The sequence below is a fragment of the Trachypithecus francoisi genome, unplaced genomic scaffold, assembly GCF_009764315.1.
Source record: "Trachypithecus francoisi isolate TF-2019V2 unplaced genomic scaffold, Tfra_2.0 Lachesis_group20, whole genome shotgun sequence".
Taxonomy (NCBI): Eukaryota; Metazoa; Chordata; class Mammalia; order Primates; family Cercopithecidae; genus Trachypithecus; species Trachypithecus francoisi.
This window is the reverse complement of record NW_022681466.1, coordinates 46,237,629-46,255,464: the sequence shown is the minus strand read 5'-3', so window position 1 is coordinate 46,255,464 and position 17,836 is coordinate 46,237,629. Positions and strand designations below refer to the sequence as shown.

The 17,836-nt window shown below is 46.0% G+C and overlaps 1 protein-coding gene across 1 annotated transcript; it reads right to left on the bottom strand.

Annotated features, from left to right (window-relative positions):
• Positions 1-248: 248 nt before the first annotated feature.
• Positions 249-2,226, bottom strand: LOC117068005 (ubiquitin carboxyl-terminal hydrolase 6-like). Its single transcript, XM_033185273.1, has 4 exons — positions 2,156-2,226; positions 1,807-1,879; positions 1,562-1,644; positions 249-300 (listed from the first exon to the last, which is right to left on the bottom strand). Exons 1-4 carry the CDS (start codon positions 2,203-2,205, stop codon positions 249-251), a joined length of 258 nt encoding a protein of 85 aa, XP_033041164.1. The 5' UTR covers positions 2,206-2,226.
• Between the last annotated feature and the right edge of the window lie 15,610 nt (positions 2,227-17,836).

Here is a 17,836-nt window from a genome sequence, read left to right as displayed (position 1 = left end):
GGTCCCAGCCTCCAGATGGGGTCCTGACACAGGCGGGCAGCCCCCAAGCCACAACTGTGGTTCTCACTTTGGAATCTTATCAAGCTGCCAAAGTTACAGCAACCTGGGGTCAGGTCCAGCAGGGAGTGCTGCCCCTCCCAGGGACCTCGAGTTGCCCTCACCCGCCACCGCCCAGGCTAGCTGCCTCCTCTGCCTCACCGACCACCTGCCCAGTCCCCACATCCCTGGTTCAGCCCCCTCCCCATGCATCAGGCTCTTACCTTCGCCTCCCGAGCAGTGGCAGGAGGCAGCTCTGTCTCACTGTAAGACAACCCAGGCAGAACTGAGGACCTGCACAGGGCCTGGAGCTTCCCAAGACTGGGACCCAACCCCCAGAAAGGACAGGCTCTGTCCCCATCTAGCTCAGTGCTCAGTCCAGGAAAAGACACAGGGAAGGGAGGACAAGGGCCTTCCTGTGGGGCTGACTCCCAGGAAGGGGAGGACCTGGGAGAAGAAGGAGTGTGGGGCCAGCCTGGCCGGGGTTACTGGGGCCCCTGGCGTGGGGGGCGGTCAGGCTGCACCACAGGGCTGCCTGTCCTAGACTGGAGGTGGTACTTTCTGCTGGAGCTGAGAAAGGTCGGGCCTGAGATGGGATGGGGGCCGCCCAGGGTGGGTGACTGGGCCCTGACAGGGGTCCCTTAGGGAGTGACCACATCTCCCCGCCAGGGTCACCGCAGCCTGCCCTGAGACCTGCCCGGTGTACTCCTGGTGTACCAGGGGCCCATCCCACTTGACAGCCCCAAGGTCCTTGCAGGTTCTGACTCCCAGCTTCCACCTGCCTCTCCCTGCACCTGACCCACACACCCTGTGTTTCAGAAGTGGCACGGCTCATCAGCTCCCACCCTACCTCCCCCGGGATCCTCTGCTTCTCCATCCTATGATCCCTAAGGGATGGGCTCCTGGCTGGGCTCCTCTTACATGGCCGCAGGTCTCTAGCCACAAGCCCTGCTGCCTCCCTGGCCTCACCGTGAGATGCCCATAATGGGGCCCTGCCCATCTTCTCCCCCATTCCCCTAGGGCCACAGGCCCCACTGTCTCCATGCCTTTCCATCTTCCCCATGGGGACAGTGAGGGCTGTAGCTCTAGGGAAATGAGGGAGGACAGGGGCAGGTGGGCCCTCAGAGACCTGCTGGACAACAGCCCTGAGGCTGGGCCAGGCGTCCCCTCACCCTGTGGCCACAACCCTTGGATCTCACTGGGGTTGTTTCCAAGTAGACAGGGCCAGACCCTCAGGCTGCCCCACTCCTCTTGTGCTGACTTGGAGACAGAACTGCTGAGAGTCCAGGGGCCCGACCTAGCCCAATCTCCATTCCCACCCACTCCCTAGATGGGCCCCGCACCTCTGGCCTAACAGCAACCTCGGGCTGGACCTGCACGGGAGCCAGGGAGGAGTTCTGACCCTGGAAAGGAGGTTGGCCTGACCCGGCTAGATAGTGCTGCCTTGGAAAGGCTTTTCTAAAAGCAAACCCATCCCTGAGCTGAGACACATGCTTTAGGTGTGAGGGGAGCACAGAGGACTCACTACAAAATTCCAAAGTGATCAATGCTGGTGTAGATTCCAACAGGCTCAGGTCCCGAGTCCTCTGGCAGCCCAGCTCGGTGTCCCTGTAACCCAGAGGGAGCCTTGGTGAGGGGTCCAAGGCAAAGGGTGCAAGGGCCTGTGGGTAGTGGCCACCCATGCCCACCCTGTGCTCCTAGGGAGTCCAGGACCCTTTGACCAGGGCTCACTGGAAGAGGCCTCCCTCCAAGGAGCAGACCGACCCGTACCTTCTCATAGTTCATGATGATATTCTCTCGCTCCTGTGCCTGCAAACTATCTGCATCCTCTACGATTACCATCCTGTGAGACAAAATCATCTAAAAGTTACATTGTACTTGAGAGCTTTGGAGAACACCTGAACTGTTCCCGCCAGGCTCCCAGATGCTGGCTGGCTGTGTAACCCGATTCCACCACCACCCCCGGGTAAAAAGGCGCCAGACCTAGTGTCCCACACCTGCATGAGTCTCTGGAGTCTCCAGTCCCAAGCAGGGGTGGGCATCACCCCAAGGACTTGAGGACAGTGGGACCTGGACAGAGAATCCCGTCGTCCCCAGTTGCCATGAAATGGGGACACACCTGCCCCAGCAGGTTGAATGGTATCCACCTGCCAAGGGTGAAGGGCCCATGGTGGGCTACTCCAGGGATGTGGAGGGAGACTGGGGTCAGCGACCAGAGGTCTCTGTACAATCGGCCTCCGGAGATGCTCAGGGACCACAGAGATGCCCAGTTTCCTACAGGGATCAAGATCTCTCCTGACTGCTCTGTTCTTCTCCGCTCATCACTTTGGCTCCCGTGGCCCTTGAGTCTGAACAGTGAAGCCACTTTAGGAATAATGCCAGCTGAGCAGGAGGGTGTCCGGTTTGGGGATGAAAATGATCTATTGTGCTCGTGGAAACCCTCACTCGGGGAGGGACTGTGGACTCCACCATTCTGAGCTGTCCCCACAGGAGGGGCTTCATTTTCCTGGGTCACTGAGGAAGGACCGTGGGTCCTTGATCCTGGAGAACACCTGGATGGACCGTCCCTCCTGGGAACACTTGGGGCAAAAGGAGGGCGAGGCCTCGAGAGGACCAGACAGAGCAAGAAATACTTGGAGAGAACCCCAGTGCCTAGACAACTTTGAACAGAAGGGAAGATAGTCTCCCCCAGCCAGCCCTCCAGGCTCCTTATTTTCAAGCTGCCCAAGGCAGAAGGTTCCCAGGATAAGGGACCATGTGTGTTCAGTGGGGCCCACAGCCACCATCAGGACCCAGCTTAGGGCACAGAGGTGTTCTGAGGACCCTCCTATCCCCCCAACCCACAGTGGATCCATCCCAGTAGCTCTGCCAGGGCCAGGCTCTGCCCCATCGGGATGGGAAACCTGGGAAGACTTGGGATCTCGGGCAGGGAGGTCCCAGGGCTCAGGCCTGAATTCCAGCACAGCACACGGCAGGGCTGAGAGCAAAACCCAGGGTCCTGTCTAGATTCCCAGGCCAGTTACCGCCTCTCTGACCCCAGACGTCTCACCTGTCGAATGGGTACACTAGGGAATGGCACTCACTCTATGAAGCCACCATGAAGACGAAAGAGCCAAGTCGTCTACACGGGCAGTGGAGAACAGCCGCCCAGTGAGTGCTCAGGGATGACCCTCCTCGGTAGCTGCCCAGAGACCAACACCGCCCACACCATAGCCACTGTCCCCAAGTGAGCCTGGAGGGAAGAGAGCAGGTCGCACTCACCTGATTCTGATGAATCAGCTGGCCTGCGTTATGCCTCTCAGGTAGAAAACCTTCGAGTCCACAAAACTGTTCCCAGATACCACTGTGCGTGTGTAACTGCCATAGAACACAGAGGCAGGCCGGAGAGCTGATTGGTGCTAAGCACCAGTGACATTCTGAGGTCATGGCACGCATCACAGTGGGGCCTTGCCCGGGTCAGCAGGGCCCAGAGTCATGGTCCTCCACTGCCTGAGGTGGCCACATGCCTGCCTGCAATGTGTTTGTGTGCATGCATGCACACGTGTACGTGGGTAAACACGTCTGTGCACGTGTGTGTGCCTTCTCTGGCCAGGCCTGGCTGCCCCACTCATGTGTGCACCCAGTTCCTCATCACTGTCACCCCCGAGGTCCGGGACCAGTATCAGAGCATCCACGGGTGTTCCCTAACCTCAGCCCTCCTCGCCCAGGGTGGTCTGGGACACACATAAGGGTGGAGGGAAGTGACCACTACTGTTGAATCTCAGAATATAAATGCTAATACTATTACCTAATGGTCTTTTTCATGTCTCTAATGGTATCTCTTTTTTCATTTCTGATATTTTAACTGGGTATTTCTCTCCATGAGCCTTGAATGTTCTAGCTAGAGGATCCTGTGGGGAAAGTGCCGGGCACACAGTAGGGCCTCACTCTATTCCAGACATGTTATCTAAAATCTGGTTCGTCTGTCCTTCCTGCCAGGGCCTATGGGATGCCAAATTCCAGGGTCCAGAAAGAGCTTGGGGTAAAATGAAGCTTCAAGGGGTGGACTTTGACCTGGGCTGAGTCTGCCTGTGCCATGCAAACGGAGTCTCAAGTCCTGAGACAGAATGTCCAGATGCCCCAATGCAGGGCCCTTGTGTTCGGCACCTGCTCCCCTGTACTCATTAGCAACCTCTCCCACCCTACTCTCAAAGCACACTTTGCCCTCGTATCCGGGAGCTCTGCATCTGTGGATTCAGCAAGAGCAGATGGAAAATATTCAGAAAATAAACTGGATGGTAATGTCTCTACTGAACATGTGCAGACTTTGTTCCTGTCATCATTCCCTAAATAACACAGTATCACAACCATTTATACAGCATCTGCATTGTATTACATATCTTAAATAATCTAGTAATGGTCTAATGTCTACGGGAGGATATATATAGCTTATATGTAAATACTAGGCCATGTTATATCAGAGACTTGAGCATTCATGGATTTTGGCATCCCCGGGACAGCTACTCAGAAGACTGAGGCAGGAAGATTGCTTGAGCCCAAGAGTTTAAGTCTAGCCTGGGCAACATGTCTCTTAGAAAAAAAAAAAAACTATCAAGAATATTTACTCACAAATATTCACTTTTATTCCTTTTATATACCTTTCCTTCCTTAGAGAAATAACAAAAATTCCATTCCAATGCAATGCCCCATCATAGACAAAGTCCAGATCATGTGGTGGTCTTTCTATCAGGCCTGGGTATGACTCCTTTGGAGATGTATGACTTAAAATACAAGTTATCACGCATACACACACATTATACAATAGTGAAATAAATAGTAACAGAATAACATTTAATAATCCTCTCATTTGATAGGCCAGGAGTGGTGGCTTATGCCTATAATCTCGGCACTTTGGGAGGCCAAGGCAGATGGATCCCTTAAGTATGGGAAGTTGAGACCAGCCTGGGCAACATGGTGAAATCTTGTCTCTAAAAAATATTACAAAAATTATCAGGCATGGTTGTGTATGCCTCTGATCACAGCTACTCAGGAAGCTGAGGTGGGATGGATATTGCACAATGGCACTCCAGCCTGGGCGATAGAGTGAGACCCCGCCTCAAAAAAAAAAAAAAAAATCACCTCTCATCTGGGAAGGGGAAGAATGGGAGGCATAGAATAGTCCCTGGTCCATAGAAATTTTGAAATGCTGCTGGGCAGACACTGTGAGGTACTGTTACCCAGGGGTGGGGACTGTTTGCTGAGTGGTTCTGATTCTAGTCAGTGGTTCCCGATGGCTTTTTCCTCCATTTCACTCCAGCCTTACTGAGGTATGATTGACAAATAAAATTGTATATATTCACAGTGTACAACATGATGTTTTGATACATCTATACACTGTGGAATGATTAAATCCAGCTAATTAACATATCTATCACCTCACATAGGTGTGTTTTGTGATAAGAACAATTAATTTCTACTCTCTTGGGAATTTTTAAGTATACAATACATTATTATTCCTTGCAGTTGCCATGCTGTACAATAGATCTCCAGAACTTATTCATTTTGTCTAACTGAAACTTTTGACCATTTGACCAACATTTCCCCATGCTCCAACCTCTGCCCACTATCCAGCCCCTGGCATTCTTTCTTCGCTTCTATGAATTCGACTTTTTTAGATTCCACATATAAGTGGAATCACGTGGTAGTCATCCTTCTGTGGCTGGCTGATTTCACTTAGCATAATGTCCTTCAGGTTCATCCATGTTGTTGCAGATGACAGAATTTTCTTCTTTTCTAAGGTGGAATAGTATTCCCGTGTGTGTGTGTGTGTGTGTGTGTGTGTGTGTGTGTGTGATACTTTCTTTAACCATTCATGCATCAATGGACAGTTTGGTTAATTCCATACCTTGGCAATTATTAATAATGTTACAACAAACATGAGATTGTAGATACCTCATTGGCCTACTGATCTCATATCTTTTAGACATACACCCAGAAATAGGATTGCTGGATCATATGACAGTATGTTTATTTTAATTATTTTTAGAAATTCAATTTCACTCTGTTGCCCAGACTAGAGTGCAGTGGTGGCATCCTAGATCATTGCAGCCTCAAACTTCTGAGCCCAAGTGACCCTCCCGCCTCAGCCTGCAGAGCAGCTGGGAACACAGGCTCATGCCACCATGCCCAGGTAATTTTTAAAAATGTTTTGTAGAGATAAGATCTTGTTATGTTGCCCAGGCTGGTCTCAGATTCCCGGCTTCAAGTAGTCTTCCTGCCTTAGCCTCCGAAAGTACTGGGATTACAGGTGTGAATCACTTAGCCTGGCCTATTTTTAATTTTTTGAGGAACTGCCATATTGTTTTCTCTAATGGCTGCAGTAATTTAAGTTTCCACCAACAGTGTGCAGATACTCCCTTTTCTCCACATCCTTGCCAACATTTATCTTTTGTCTTTTTAGTAATAGCTACATGGGTATGAGATGATACTTCTTTGTGTTTTTAATTAATATTTCTTTGATTATTAGTAATATTGAACACTTTTTCATATACCTATTGGCCATTGAAATGTCTTCTTTTGAGATATTTGTCTACTCAGATCTTTTGCTCATTTTTAAATTGAATTATTTGTTTCCTTGCTATTGAATTGTTTGTGTTCTTTTTATATTTTAGATACTAACCCCTTATTAGATGTACAGTTTGCAAATATTTTCTCTCCTTCTGTAGGTTGTCTCCTTTCTTTTGATAATTTCCTTTGCTGTGTAAAAGCTTTTTAGTTTTGTGTCATTCATTTGTCTTTTTTTGCTTTTGTTGCCTGTACTTTTGGGGTCGTATTCCAAATATTCATTGCCAAGACCAACATCAATAAATTATCTTTTGGGTTTTCTGCCAGTGGTTTTACAGTTTCAGCATTTACATGTAAGTCTTTAATCAATTTCAAGTTTATTTTTATATGGTATGAGACAAAGACCCAATTTCATTCTTCTGCACTGGATATCCAGTTTTCCCAACACTATTTATTGAAAAGAGTATCCTTTCATTATGTATGTTCAAGGTATCTTTCTCAAGGTTGCTTGGCCTATGAATGTGTATATTTATTTCTGGGATCTCTATTCTGTTTAATTGGTCTATATGACTCTCTTTATGCCAGTACCAGCTGTTTTGATTACTATAGCTTTGTACTACATTTGGAAATCAGGTAGTGTAAAGTCTCCTGCTTGGTTCTTCTTACTCAAGATTGCTTAGGCTATTTGGGGTCTTTTGTGGTTCTATAGAAATTTTAAGACTGTTTTTCTATTTCTGTGGAAAATGTCCTTGGAATTTTGACAGAAGATGTAGTGAATCTGTAGTTCACTTTGAGTAGAATAAACATTTCAACAATATTAATTCTTCCAGTCCATGAACATGGGCTATCATTTCATTTATTAGCGTCTTCTTCAATTTCTTTCATCAATGTTTTATAATTTTTAATGTACAGACCTTTCACTCCCTTTGTTCAACTTATTGCTAAGTATTTTTTTGTAGCTATTGTAAATGGGATTGATTTTCTTGATTTCTTTTCTTTCCTTTTTTTTTTTTTTTTTGAGACAGAGTCTCACTTTGTCACCCAAGCTGGAGAGCAGTGGTTTGATGTTGGCTCACTGCAACCTCCACCTCTTGGGTTCAAGTGATTACTGTTCAAGCATTACTGTTAGTCCATTACTTGGGTTCAAGCATTACTGTTAGTCCACATGGATATTATATAGTACTATAAATGCTTAACCGTCCATAGAACATAAATTTACATATTTACTAACAATTCTCGCCAACATGCTTACAAGCAAGAACATTCCCTTGAACAACTCAACTGTAACACATATCACTTAGACCTCCAAAGTACTAGTTCTGCCCTCCGAGATATCAACTAATCCAGTGTTTCCATTAACGTACATAGTACATTCTATCATTGATCGGACATAGCACATTACAGTCGAGCATACCCAATACAAATCTCGTCAATACGGATGGGAGCATCTCAGCCTCCCAAGTAGGTGGGATTACAGGTGTCCACCACCATGCCCAGCAAATTTTTGTATTTTTAGTAGAGATAGGGTTTTACCATGTTGGCCAGGCTGGTCTCAAACTCCTGACCTCAAGTGATCCACCCACCACAGCCTCCCAAAGTGCTGGGATTACAGGTGTGAGTCACTATGCCTGGCTGATTTCTATTTTGCATAGTTGTTATCGGACAGAAACGTTGCTGATTTTTGCATTTTTGGTTTTGTACCTTGCAACTTTACTGAATTTGTTAATTGGTTCTAACAGTTCCTGTGGAGTTTTTAGGGTTTTCTCGTAGGGAGAGCCCCTGAAACTATTGCTATGGAATAAAAGATGAAATGCTCCTGGTTATTGTAAATGCAAAATTGCATGCAGGATTGTGTAAAGACAATGCAATGTTGGGCTGCCAGAATGAGCCTACAGCGCATGATATGCTCCCCCCTGCAGAAAACCTATAAACGGACATGCAGTCAGGGAGGTTTCACATCATCAAGATTCCTATCCCAGAAAAACAGATGTTCATAGCCCTGGGAATGGAATGTGACCCCTGTGAAGAGCCTATAAACGGACACATGAGGGTGCCTGTTCATATGGATAAGCTAGGGTTATAAACACCCTTATCTTGCCATGGCTCTTCTAGGTCTCTTTAGGGTTAAGGCATACTCCCTTCTGAGAATTTGTGGTCTAACCAGTTGTCTAGCTTCACGTCCTGTTTCTATTGATTGTTTGCAGCCAGCTTTTGCTGCAACTGTTAGTGCTGATTAATATCTTGCTAAACATAGGTTATGAATAGACTGTGTTTCTGTTTTAATGTTCTGTTAAAAATTGCTGATGTATACACTATATTGTAACTTCTTATCTCTGTATACTGCACTTCTGCATACCGATGTTATGCTAAAGAATTACTTCATCCCCATGTGACCATCTCACCTCATAATCAAACAACCTAAATCCCTCACTAACCTACCCCCGCCCTCACTAAACTTAATAATAAATGCTGGCATATCCAGTGCATTGGTGGCATCGCAGGACCAGAAAGCAGTTACTCCCCTGGACCCAGCTTTCACTATCTCATGTGCGTCTTTTATTTCTTGACCTGCCGATCTGTCTGGGAACAAAGAAAGAGCCCCATGGTACTGTGGGCTGCTGGCCCAATCTCGCAATATTTTCTGTATATAATATCACAGCATCTGCAAACACAGATAATTCTATTTTGTCCTTTCCAATTTGGGTGCCTTTTATTTCTTTTTCTTGCCTAATTGCTCTGGCTAGGAATTCAGTATCTCTTGAATAGAACCCATGGTTCCTGCTTTCACTCTCAGGAGGGTGTCATTAAGTTTTTCCACTTTTTTTTTTCTTTGAGACAGAGTCTCGCTCAGTCGCCCTTTTTCCACTTTTAAAGTGGAAAGTTTCCCTTTTCTATTATTTTCTTCAACCACATTTAAAGCAGGAACTGGGGACTGTACCTTCCTTTAGAGCTGACCAGCTTTCTCAACCTACTGCTTGCCCAAAGAATGTTGGAGTCCAAGGGTTATGTTAGGTCTCAAAGCATCACAGTTTTTGCTTTCTGGATTTTAAAAATCTAGGTATGGCTCCTTGGCAATTTAACTTTATCAAAAACATCTTGTTGTTTTTTTTCAAATCTGTATGGTCTCAGTTAACTCTGTGCGCTAATACAATTCAATATTTTTGAGACGTGCTTTTCTCTTTAGATTTAATTATATTACCTTGAATTAGCAGGCTTTCATCAGAAAGCAATGCACTCAAGTTCTTTTCTCTGAGCAATTTTGTCCACTGAAAGGATTTATTGGCTGACATCTTAGTTGATTCAGAGGTTTCCACCATAGGTTTAATAGCTACTTATTAACTGCCTCTTTGTCGAAGACTGAGTTTGAATTTCTGTCTTTGTCACCCAAAGACATTCTCAGATTTTTTATTAGTTGAAGAAGAGAAATATTTGCAACTTCTTATTCTAAAAGTCCAAAAATGTGTAGACCATTTTCTTCCCTTCTTGCTTGCAGAGAGTTTAGTGCTTTTCCAAGCATATTGTTCCTCCCACCTTTTGTATTACCTTACCTAGTAGCGATCAAACTATATTACTAGCATCTGTTTCCTGACTTCTTCACTCAAACCCACAGGCTCATTTAATACATTATCTTCATTCTAAGTTATTAAAGGTAACTGTTTTGTCCAGTCTTTCACTACTACAAAACAGGGGTTGCCATCTTCCCAGCCTCCAATAATATTTTCCTCATTGCCCTCCACTCAGCCCTGGAACCAAAGCCACAATTTAAATTATTTTTTTATGCAGCATCCCCCTCTAAGCACCAATTTCTGTATAAATCAGAACTAGCCAGATTTTGCCGTGGTAACAAATTATCCCCAAAGTTTCCGTGACTGTTTAAAAATAACAAATGTTAATTTCTTTCTTAAACTACATGTCTGTTGTGGATCCCATTTGACTCTACTCTTCATTGTTTTCATTCCAGGACCCAGACAAAGCAGCCAAATCTGGGTCATTGCCTGTCTTATACCAGGAAGAAAAAAGAACATGGTAGAAACACTCAATGACTCTTCAGAATTCTTCTTGGAAGTAACACACGTTATGCCTGCTTATATTTCATTGGTCATAACAAGTCACACTGCCAAACCTGACACCAATGGGACACAGAATATGATCTACTTCTGCGTAGGGACATCAACCTTATCAAACAATATTTCAACTTACCACACCATCTTTTGCTCCAAGATGACTGTACCAGATTCTGGCATCTCGTCCACATTTCAAGCCAGCAGAAAAGAATTCACACTCTTGGCCGGGTGCGGTGGCTCAAGCCTGTAATCCCAGCACTTTGGGAGGCCGAGACGGGCGGATCACGAGGTCAGGAGATCGAGACCATCCTGGCTAACACAGTGAAACCCCGTCTCTACTAAAAATACAAAAACTAGCCGGGCGAGGTGGCGGGCGCCTGTAGTCCCAGCTACTCGGGAGGCTGAGGCAGGAGAATGGTGTAAACCCGGGAGGCGGAGCTTGCAGTGAGCTGAGATCTGGCCACTGCACTCCAGTCCGGGCGACAGAGCGAGACTCCGCCTCAAAAAAAAAAAAAAAGAATTCACACTCTTTTCAAGGGCACAATATGAAAATTACACACATTGCCTTCCAATATTCCATTGGCCAGGCCTTGGAAACAAGCCATATCTATCTGCTTTGGAGCATAGGAAATATAGTTTGTCGTATTTGTTTTGGGGTATTTTTTTTGGTCTATCTTCCCCACTACCCCCAAAACCACACAGTTCTTACCTGGGCATCCCTATAGCGGGTTTTTTGTTTTGTTCTGTTTTACTTTTTAATCTGGTCCAATAATTGTGTCTTACTTGGAATTTAGTCTCAACACTAATGAATAAGTAACAACAATCCAGTCTCCACTATAGACTCTACACAGCTGCCAATGCTAACGCGGAAGATGGCAAGGAGCCTTGTGCCTTGTCCTCTCACTCTGGGAGCACAGGCTGTGAGTTAGAAGGGCAACAAAAATGTTCTGTCTCCAGATGTGAAACACAGTGGGCATGTAGAGCTGGGACATGGAGTGCCATACAACTGCCATCCACAGGGTCCAGATGGCATACATTTCTTGGGTGTCAAGCTGAAAACAAACAAGGGAACTGTGTTGTCATCTGAGGAGAACGTAATCACTCCTTCCACAACTGTTGCATGTCCCTATGGGTACAACAGAGCCATCACTGACCTCTCTGCCAGCAAGACTGGGTGGTCCAAAGAATCAGAGACGGAGAGTAGTAGAAGGCTTTCTTAGTGCACTTGTCCTGACCCCTGGTGGATCTTGTTATCAAGTGTCCAACAAAGGCTGGAACATTCCAGGGGATTAATTCTTCAAATAGGACACCATGGATCTGTCTTTTGGAACTCCTCAAAGGCAGAATTTACAATTTCATCAGTTTTATTTTCAGAAATTCTCTACAATTAAGAAGATAATTTACTAAAAATGGTCTTTCCTACCTCTGTAGTGTGTCACACACACTGATTAGAAGTGCTATAAAAAAGAAAATTCCAAATTGAATGACCTTCAAAATTTGCCTATTAATATACAGTATGTTATGAAAACAGTTCCATTCATTCAGAGAACTTTTGCATGCTCATGGTTGATCAGTTTTTAAAAAAGAGAATAGTAATAAATAAAGTACAGTTTAAAACCCAGAATTGGCAGGGTATGGTGGCTCATGCCTGTAATCCCAACAGGAGTGACTAGGGTGAGGGGAGTGACACAGGGCCTGGCAAATGCAAAGTTGGATCCGTTCTTCATTTAACATTTTTATATTTTATTCATCAAAAATGTTTGCATTAATTTTGATTTTAAAATGTTGTGCATCTTGGTCACTGAGAGGTGGTGTTTCTTTGGTGCCCCCTTCAATTTTGCACTAGCAGGTGCCTCACTCTCCTGCCTCTCTCTCCTTACCCAGCCCTCCCCATAGGCTCCTTGTCTTAAGTGCGGTGATGATTTCAAGGGATTCTACATAGGTGGCTTTCCATCATTTTGTACACTTTAAACAAGTGCAATTTCATGTATGTCGATTATAGCTCAATACAGCTATTTTTATAGTGATACATAAAGCAATAGGGCACAGGCTCTGTGCACTGGTCGCCTTTCTCTGCAGCTGTGGTCTCAGGCCTAGTTTGTCGCATCTCCAGAACCCAGAGGCCAAGACAATCCCCCAGGGCAACGCCCTTGGCGCGGGACCTGAGACTCCTGCTGCAGGCATCTTCTTTGGCTCCTCCTGAGGCGGGGTGCTGCGCTCAGAAGCTTAGGCCCGCACCCACCTCCCTACCCCACGCCCCTCCCCCAATCCCCTGCTGCTCGCGGGCTGCAGAGATTGATGCCCACCCACTCCTTTTCCGGGCAGGCGAAGATTAGACAGGGTCCAACCCCAGGGGTCGCTGGCCTTCACGCCCACCAACAACTGGTCAGGGTGAGGACCCCCCAGACCCGCCGGGATGAGGGGAGAATCTGAAGTTCGCAGGGTCTGCGAAAGAGGCGGAGAAAGCTCATTTGGAAAAAAAAAAGACGCGGAAGTGTCTACAGGGCCCTCAGAAGTGGTTTAAATTCTCCGCAAGGAAACCGAGGCGGATACTGAGGTCGGTCTCACCCTTTCCAGGGCGCGCAGTGAGGTCAGCCCGGGAATGGCTGTCACCGCGGGAGGAGAGCAGCCCAGGGAACTAAAGACGCGTCCAGTTACCAGGGAAACGTCCTGGACACGTGTGGTCATCCCTGCGGGAATGAGGTTGAGTGATTCCTTAGGTCAGGCACTGCGGTTAAGTCCTGCATTCCCAGCAAATTCACAGGCAAAGGCAGAGGCGGGAGGATTTTTTTTTTTTTTAAATTAGCCAGGCGTGGTGGCCCTAACCTGTAGTGTTAACTACTCAGTAAACTAAGGCAGGAGGATCCCTTTAGCTCAGGAGTTGGAGGCCGCAGCGAGCCGTGGTCGCACCACTGCACTCCAGCCTGGGCGACAGAGCTAGTTCCTGTTTCAAAAAAGAAATAATTCCTCAAATGTTAATTATGAAATATTTCAGACGTACAAAAAAGTGTACCACCACCGGCGCAACCACTTCCACCTTAGCAAGTGAAGCCCCACTACAATCGAAGCGTCAGGTGTATCCTCCGGGGCCTCTTTCCCTCCCTCCCCGGCCCTTCCCTCTTTCGATTTCCCTCCTGCCCCTCCTTTCCCCTCCCTCCCCTCCTGACCTCGACTTCCTTCCCTTCTCTGTCTAAGGGGCAGGGCGGAAGATCGAGCCTCAACGCTGCCCCACACCCACGCTGGATTTAAAGCCCACGCAGTAGGCGTCTGTCTCCCCGGTGGCAGCGTTTTCTTGTCCTCCCCGGGACTGAGAGAGTGCAGCGCTCCTTGTTCCCTTTCCTGCTGCAGGAAAGCGAGACCGCCTTCAGCCTTCTCTCTGCGCCTCCCCAGACCCTCAGCTCTCCAGTGATTCTGATGACTCTGCACTGGGAGGGGGTCATCCATTCAGCAAAAAGTCACCGAGGGCCCAAAATGTTTTGCCAGAGAACTAGGACGGCTGAAAATGTTACCCTGATGGTACAAACGGAATAACTCCATAGGCGCACATAATCAGCTGTTTTCTGAGGGCATCGAAAGCCACTATGGGTGGAGTGGCTCATGCCTGTAATCCCAGCACTTTGGGAGGCCAAGGTGAGATGATCGCTTGAGGGGAGTTTAAGACGAGCGTGGACAATTCAGAGAGATCCCACGGCTACAAAAAAAAAAAAAAAATTTAGCCGAATATGGTGAGCACACCTGTAGTCCCATCTACTGAGGAGCCTGAGGTGAGAAGATCACATGACCCCAGGAGTCTGAGACCAGCTTGGGCAACAAAGGGAGACCTCCTCTCTATAAAAAAGAGAAACAGAACTAGCCAGGCCTGGTGGCGTGCGCCTGTAGTCCTAACTACTCAGAAGGCTGAGGTGGGAGGATCCCTTGAGCCCAGAGTTTCCAGGCTGTAGTGACTGCACTCCAGCCTGGGCAAGAAAGCAAGACCCAAAACAATATGGCGATTCCTCAAGGATCTAGAACTAGATGTACCATATGACCCAGCCATCCCACTACTGGGTATATACCCAAAGGATTATAAATTACTCTACTACAAAGACACATGCACACGTATGTTTATTGCGGCACTATTCACAATAACAAAGACTTGGAATCAACCCAAATGTCCATCTGTGACAGACTGGATTAAGAAAATGTGGCATATATACACCATGGAATACTATGCAGCCATCAAAAAGGATGAGTTTGCGTCCTTTGTAGGGACATGGATGCAGCTGGAAACCATCATTCTTAGCAAACTATCACAGAAGAGAAAACCAAACACCGCATGTTCTCACTCATAGGTGGGAACTGAACAATGAGATCACTTGGACTCGGGAAGGGGAACATCACACACTGGGGCCTATCATGGGGAGAGGGGAGCAGGGAGGGATTGCATTGGGGAGTTATACATGATATAAATGATGAATTGATGGGTGCTGATGAGTTGATGGGTGCAGCACACCAACATGGCATAAGTATACATATGTAACAAACCTGCACGTTATGCACATGTACCCTAGAACTTAAAGTATAATAAAAAAAAAAAGAAAAAGACAATAAATATTTTAGAGAACACACACACAAAAAAAAGAAAAGAAAAGAAAAAGAAAAAGGAAGAGAGAGAAAGAAAAAAGAAAGAAAAGAAAAATCAATGCATACTGCTGGTGAGTCAAGGAAGTAACCATGTTCTCCCGAAGTAGCAACCATAGTTATAAAATAACTATCATATGATCCAGCAATCCCATTTCTGGATATATATCTTGTTTTATATTAAATTTCAATTTTCTAGCACCCTTTTCTGAGTATATATCTAAAAGATGTGAAATCAGTACATCAAAGAGGTATCTACACTCCCATGTTCATTGCAGTATTATTAATAATTACCAAGATATGCAATTTAACTGTCCATTGATGCATGAATGGATACAGAAAATGTGTTACATATGCACACACACACTCTCTCTCTCTCTCTCAAACACACACCACACAAAATGAAATACTCTTCAGCCTTAGAAAAGAAGGAAATCCCGTCATTTGCAACAACATGGATGAACTTGGAGGACATTATGCTAAGTGGAATAATCTAGGCACAGAAGGACAAATACTGCATTATTCCAATTGTATGTGGAATCTAAAATAGTTGAATTAATGGAAGCAGAGAGTAGAATAATGCCAGGGGTGGATGGGGGACAGAAGTCAGGGAATGATGAGATGTTGGTCAAAAGATACAAGGTTTCAGTTAGGATGAATAAGTTCTTGAGATCAATTGTACAGCATGGTAAGTATAGAGAATAATAATGTATTGTATACTTAAGGGTATTAGAAACCAAGATCTGGATCCTCATTGTTATTTATTTGTTTAATTTGTTGATGTTGACTGTTGTGGATTTTTTTTTTTTTTTTTTTTGAGAGGGTGTCTTGCTTTGTCACCCAGGCTGGAGTGCAGTTGTGCAATCATGGCTCACTGCAACCTTTGCCTCCAAGGTTCAAGCCTTTCTCATGCCTCAGCCTCCCGAGTAGCTGGGACTACAGGCTTGTGCCACCATGCCCGGCTGAATTTTTTTGTATTTTCAGTGGAGGTGGGGTTTCACTACATTGGTCAGGTTGGTCTCAAACTCCTAGCCTCAAGTGATCTGCCCACCTCAGCCCCCCCAAAGTGCTGGGATTACAAGCATGAGCCACCATACTTGATCTGTTGTGGTTTTTGCCAGATATCCTGTATATGCCTAATACTAGAACAATCTGGGCAACTAAATAAACAATGTAGCATTGGAATATAACACAAAGTATTAAATAAATATCTATAAGTCCATTCTTACAAGTAAAGGAATAATTCCAAATAATTTATGTAGATAAATTATCTACATATCTGAATGTTTGTGTCCCACCCTTCACCCCCAAGTTCCCATGTTGAAGCCCCAACCTGTAGTGTGGAGCTGGGGCTGCTAAAAAAGTAATTAAGGTTACATGAAGTCATGGTGGGGCTCTGATGTGCTATTGGTGTCTTTATAGGGAGAGACCCCAGAGAGCTTGTTCCTTCCCTCCCTGTGCATGCAAACAAGAGGGCATGGGAGCACACGGAGAGAAAATCAAGTAAATAGAAAAAATATATATAAATGATAAAATATCATTTATGTAAATAAATTATTTTGCAGGATATGCAGATATTGGCAACCTCAAGAAAGTGGAGCTTCAATCCCCACCCTTTGAGTGTGAGCTGCACTTAGCAACATGGGAGGAAGGGAAAGTAACTTCACTGTAGAGAAACCTGGCAAACACTTCCTCTGTCAGCTGGCCAAGGTTAATATCACCAGTGATAAGGCATGTTGATAGCATATGCCCTTGATGTGATGTGATGAGAATAACTCTTCATTTCTGTGGTCTTCCTCTTGAAAACCTATAATTCCAGTCTGAGAAAAAAATCAGACAAACCCAAACTGAAGGACATTTTATTTGTAGATACCTGACCAATACTCCTCAGAACTGTCCAGGTCATCAAAAATAAAGCATCACAGGTCAGAGGAGGGTAAGGAAACATGACCACTAAATGTAGTATGGTGTCCTGGATGGGATCCTGGAATAAAGACACTAGAGAAAAACTAGAGAATCCAGGCCGGGCGCGGCAGCTCACGCCTGTAATCCCAGCACTTTGGGAGGCCGAGGCGGGCGGATCACGAGGTCAGGAGAACAAGACCATCCTGGCTAACATGGTGAAACCCTGTCTCTACTAAAAAAAAAATACAAAAAATTAGACGGGCGCGGTGGCGGGCGCCTGTAGTCCCAGCTACTCTGGAGGCTGAGGCAGGAGAATGGCGTGAACCCGGGAGGCGGAGCTTGCAGTGAGCCGAGATGGCGACACTGCACTCCAGCTCCAGCCTGGGCGACAGCGAGGCTCTGTCTCAAAAACAAACAAACAAACAAAAAACTAGAGAATCCAAACATAATGTGGGGTTTAGTTAATAGTTATGTACTAAGTAAGGTTGGTTCCTTAGTTGTGATGAGTGAATCACAACAATACGGTAATAAAAAAGGGAACTAGCCATTGCAATGGCTCACACCTAATCCCAGCACTGTAGGAAGCCCACGCAGGAGGACTGCTTGAGCCTGGGAGTTTGAGACCAGCCTGGGCAACGTAATAAGACCCCGTCCTCTATTAAAAAATT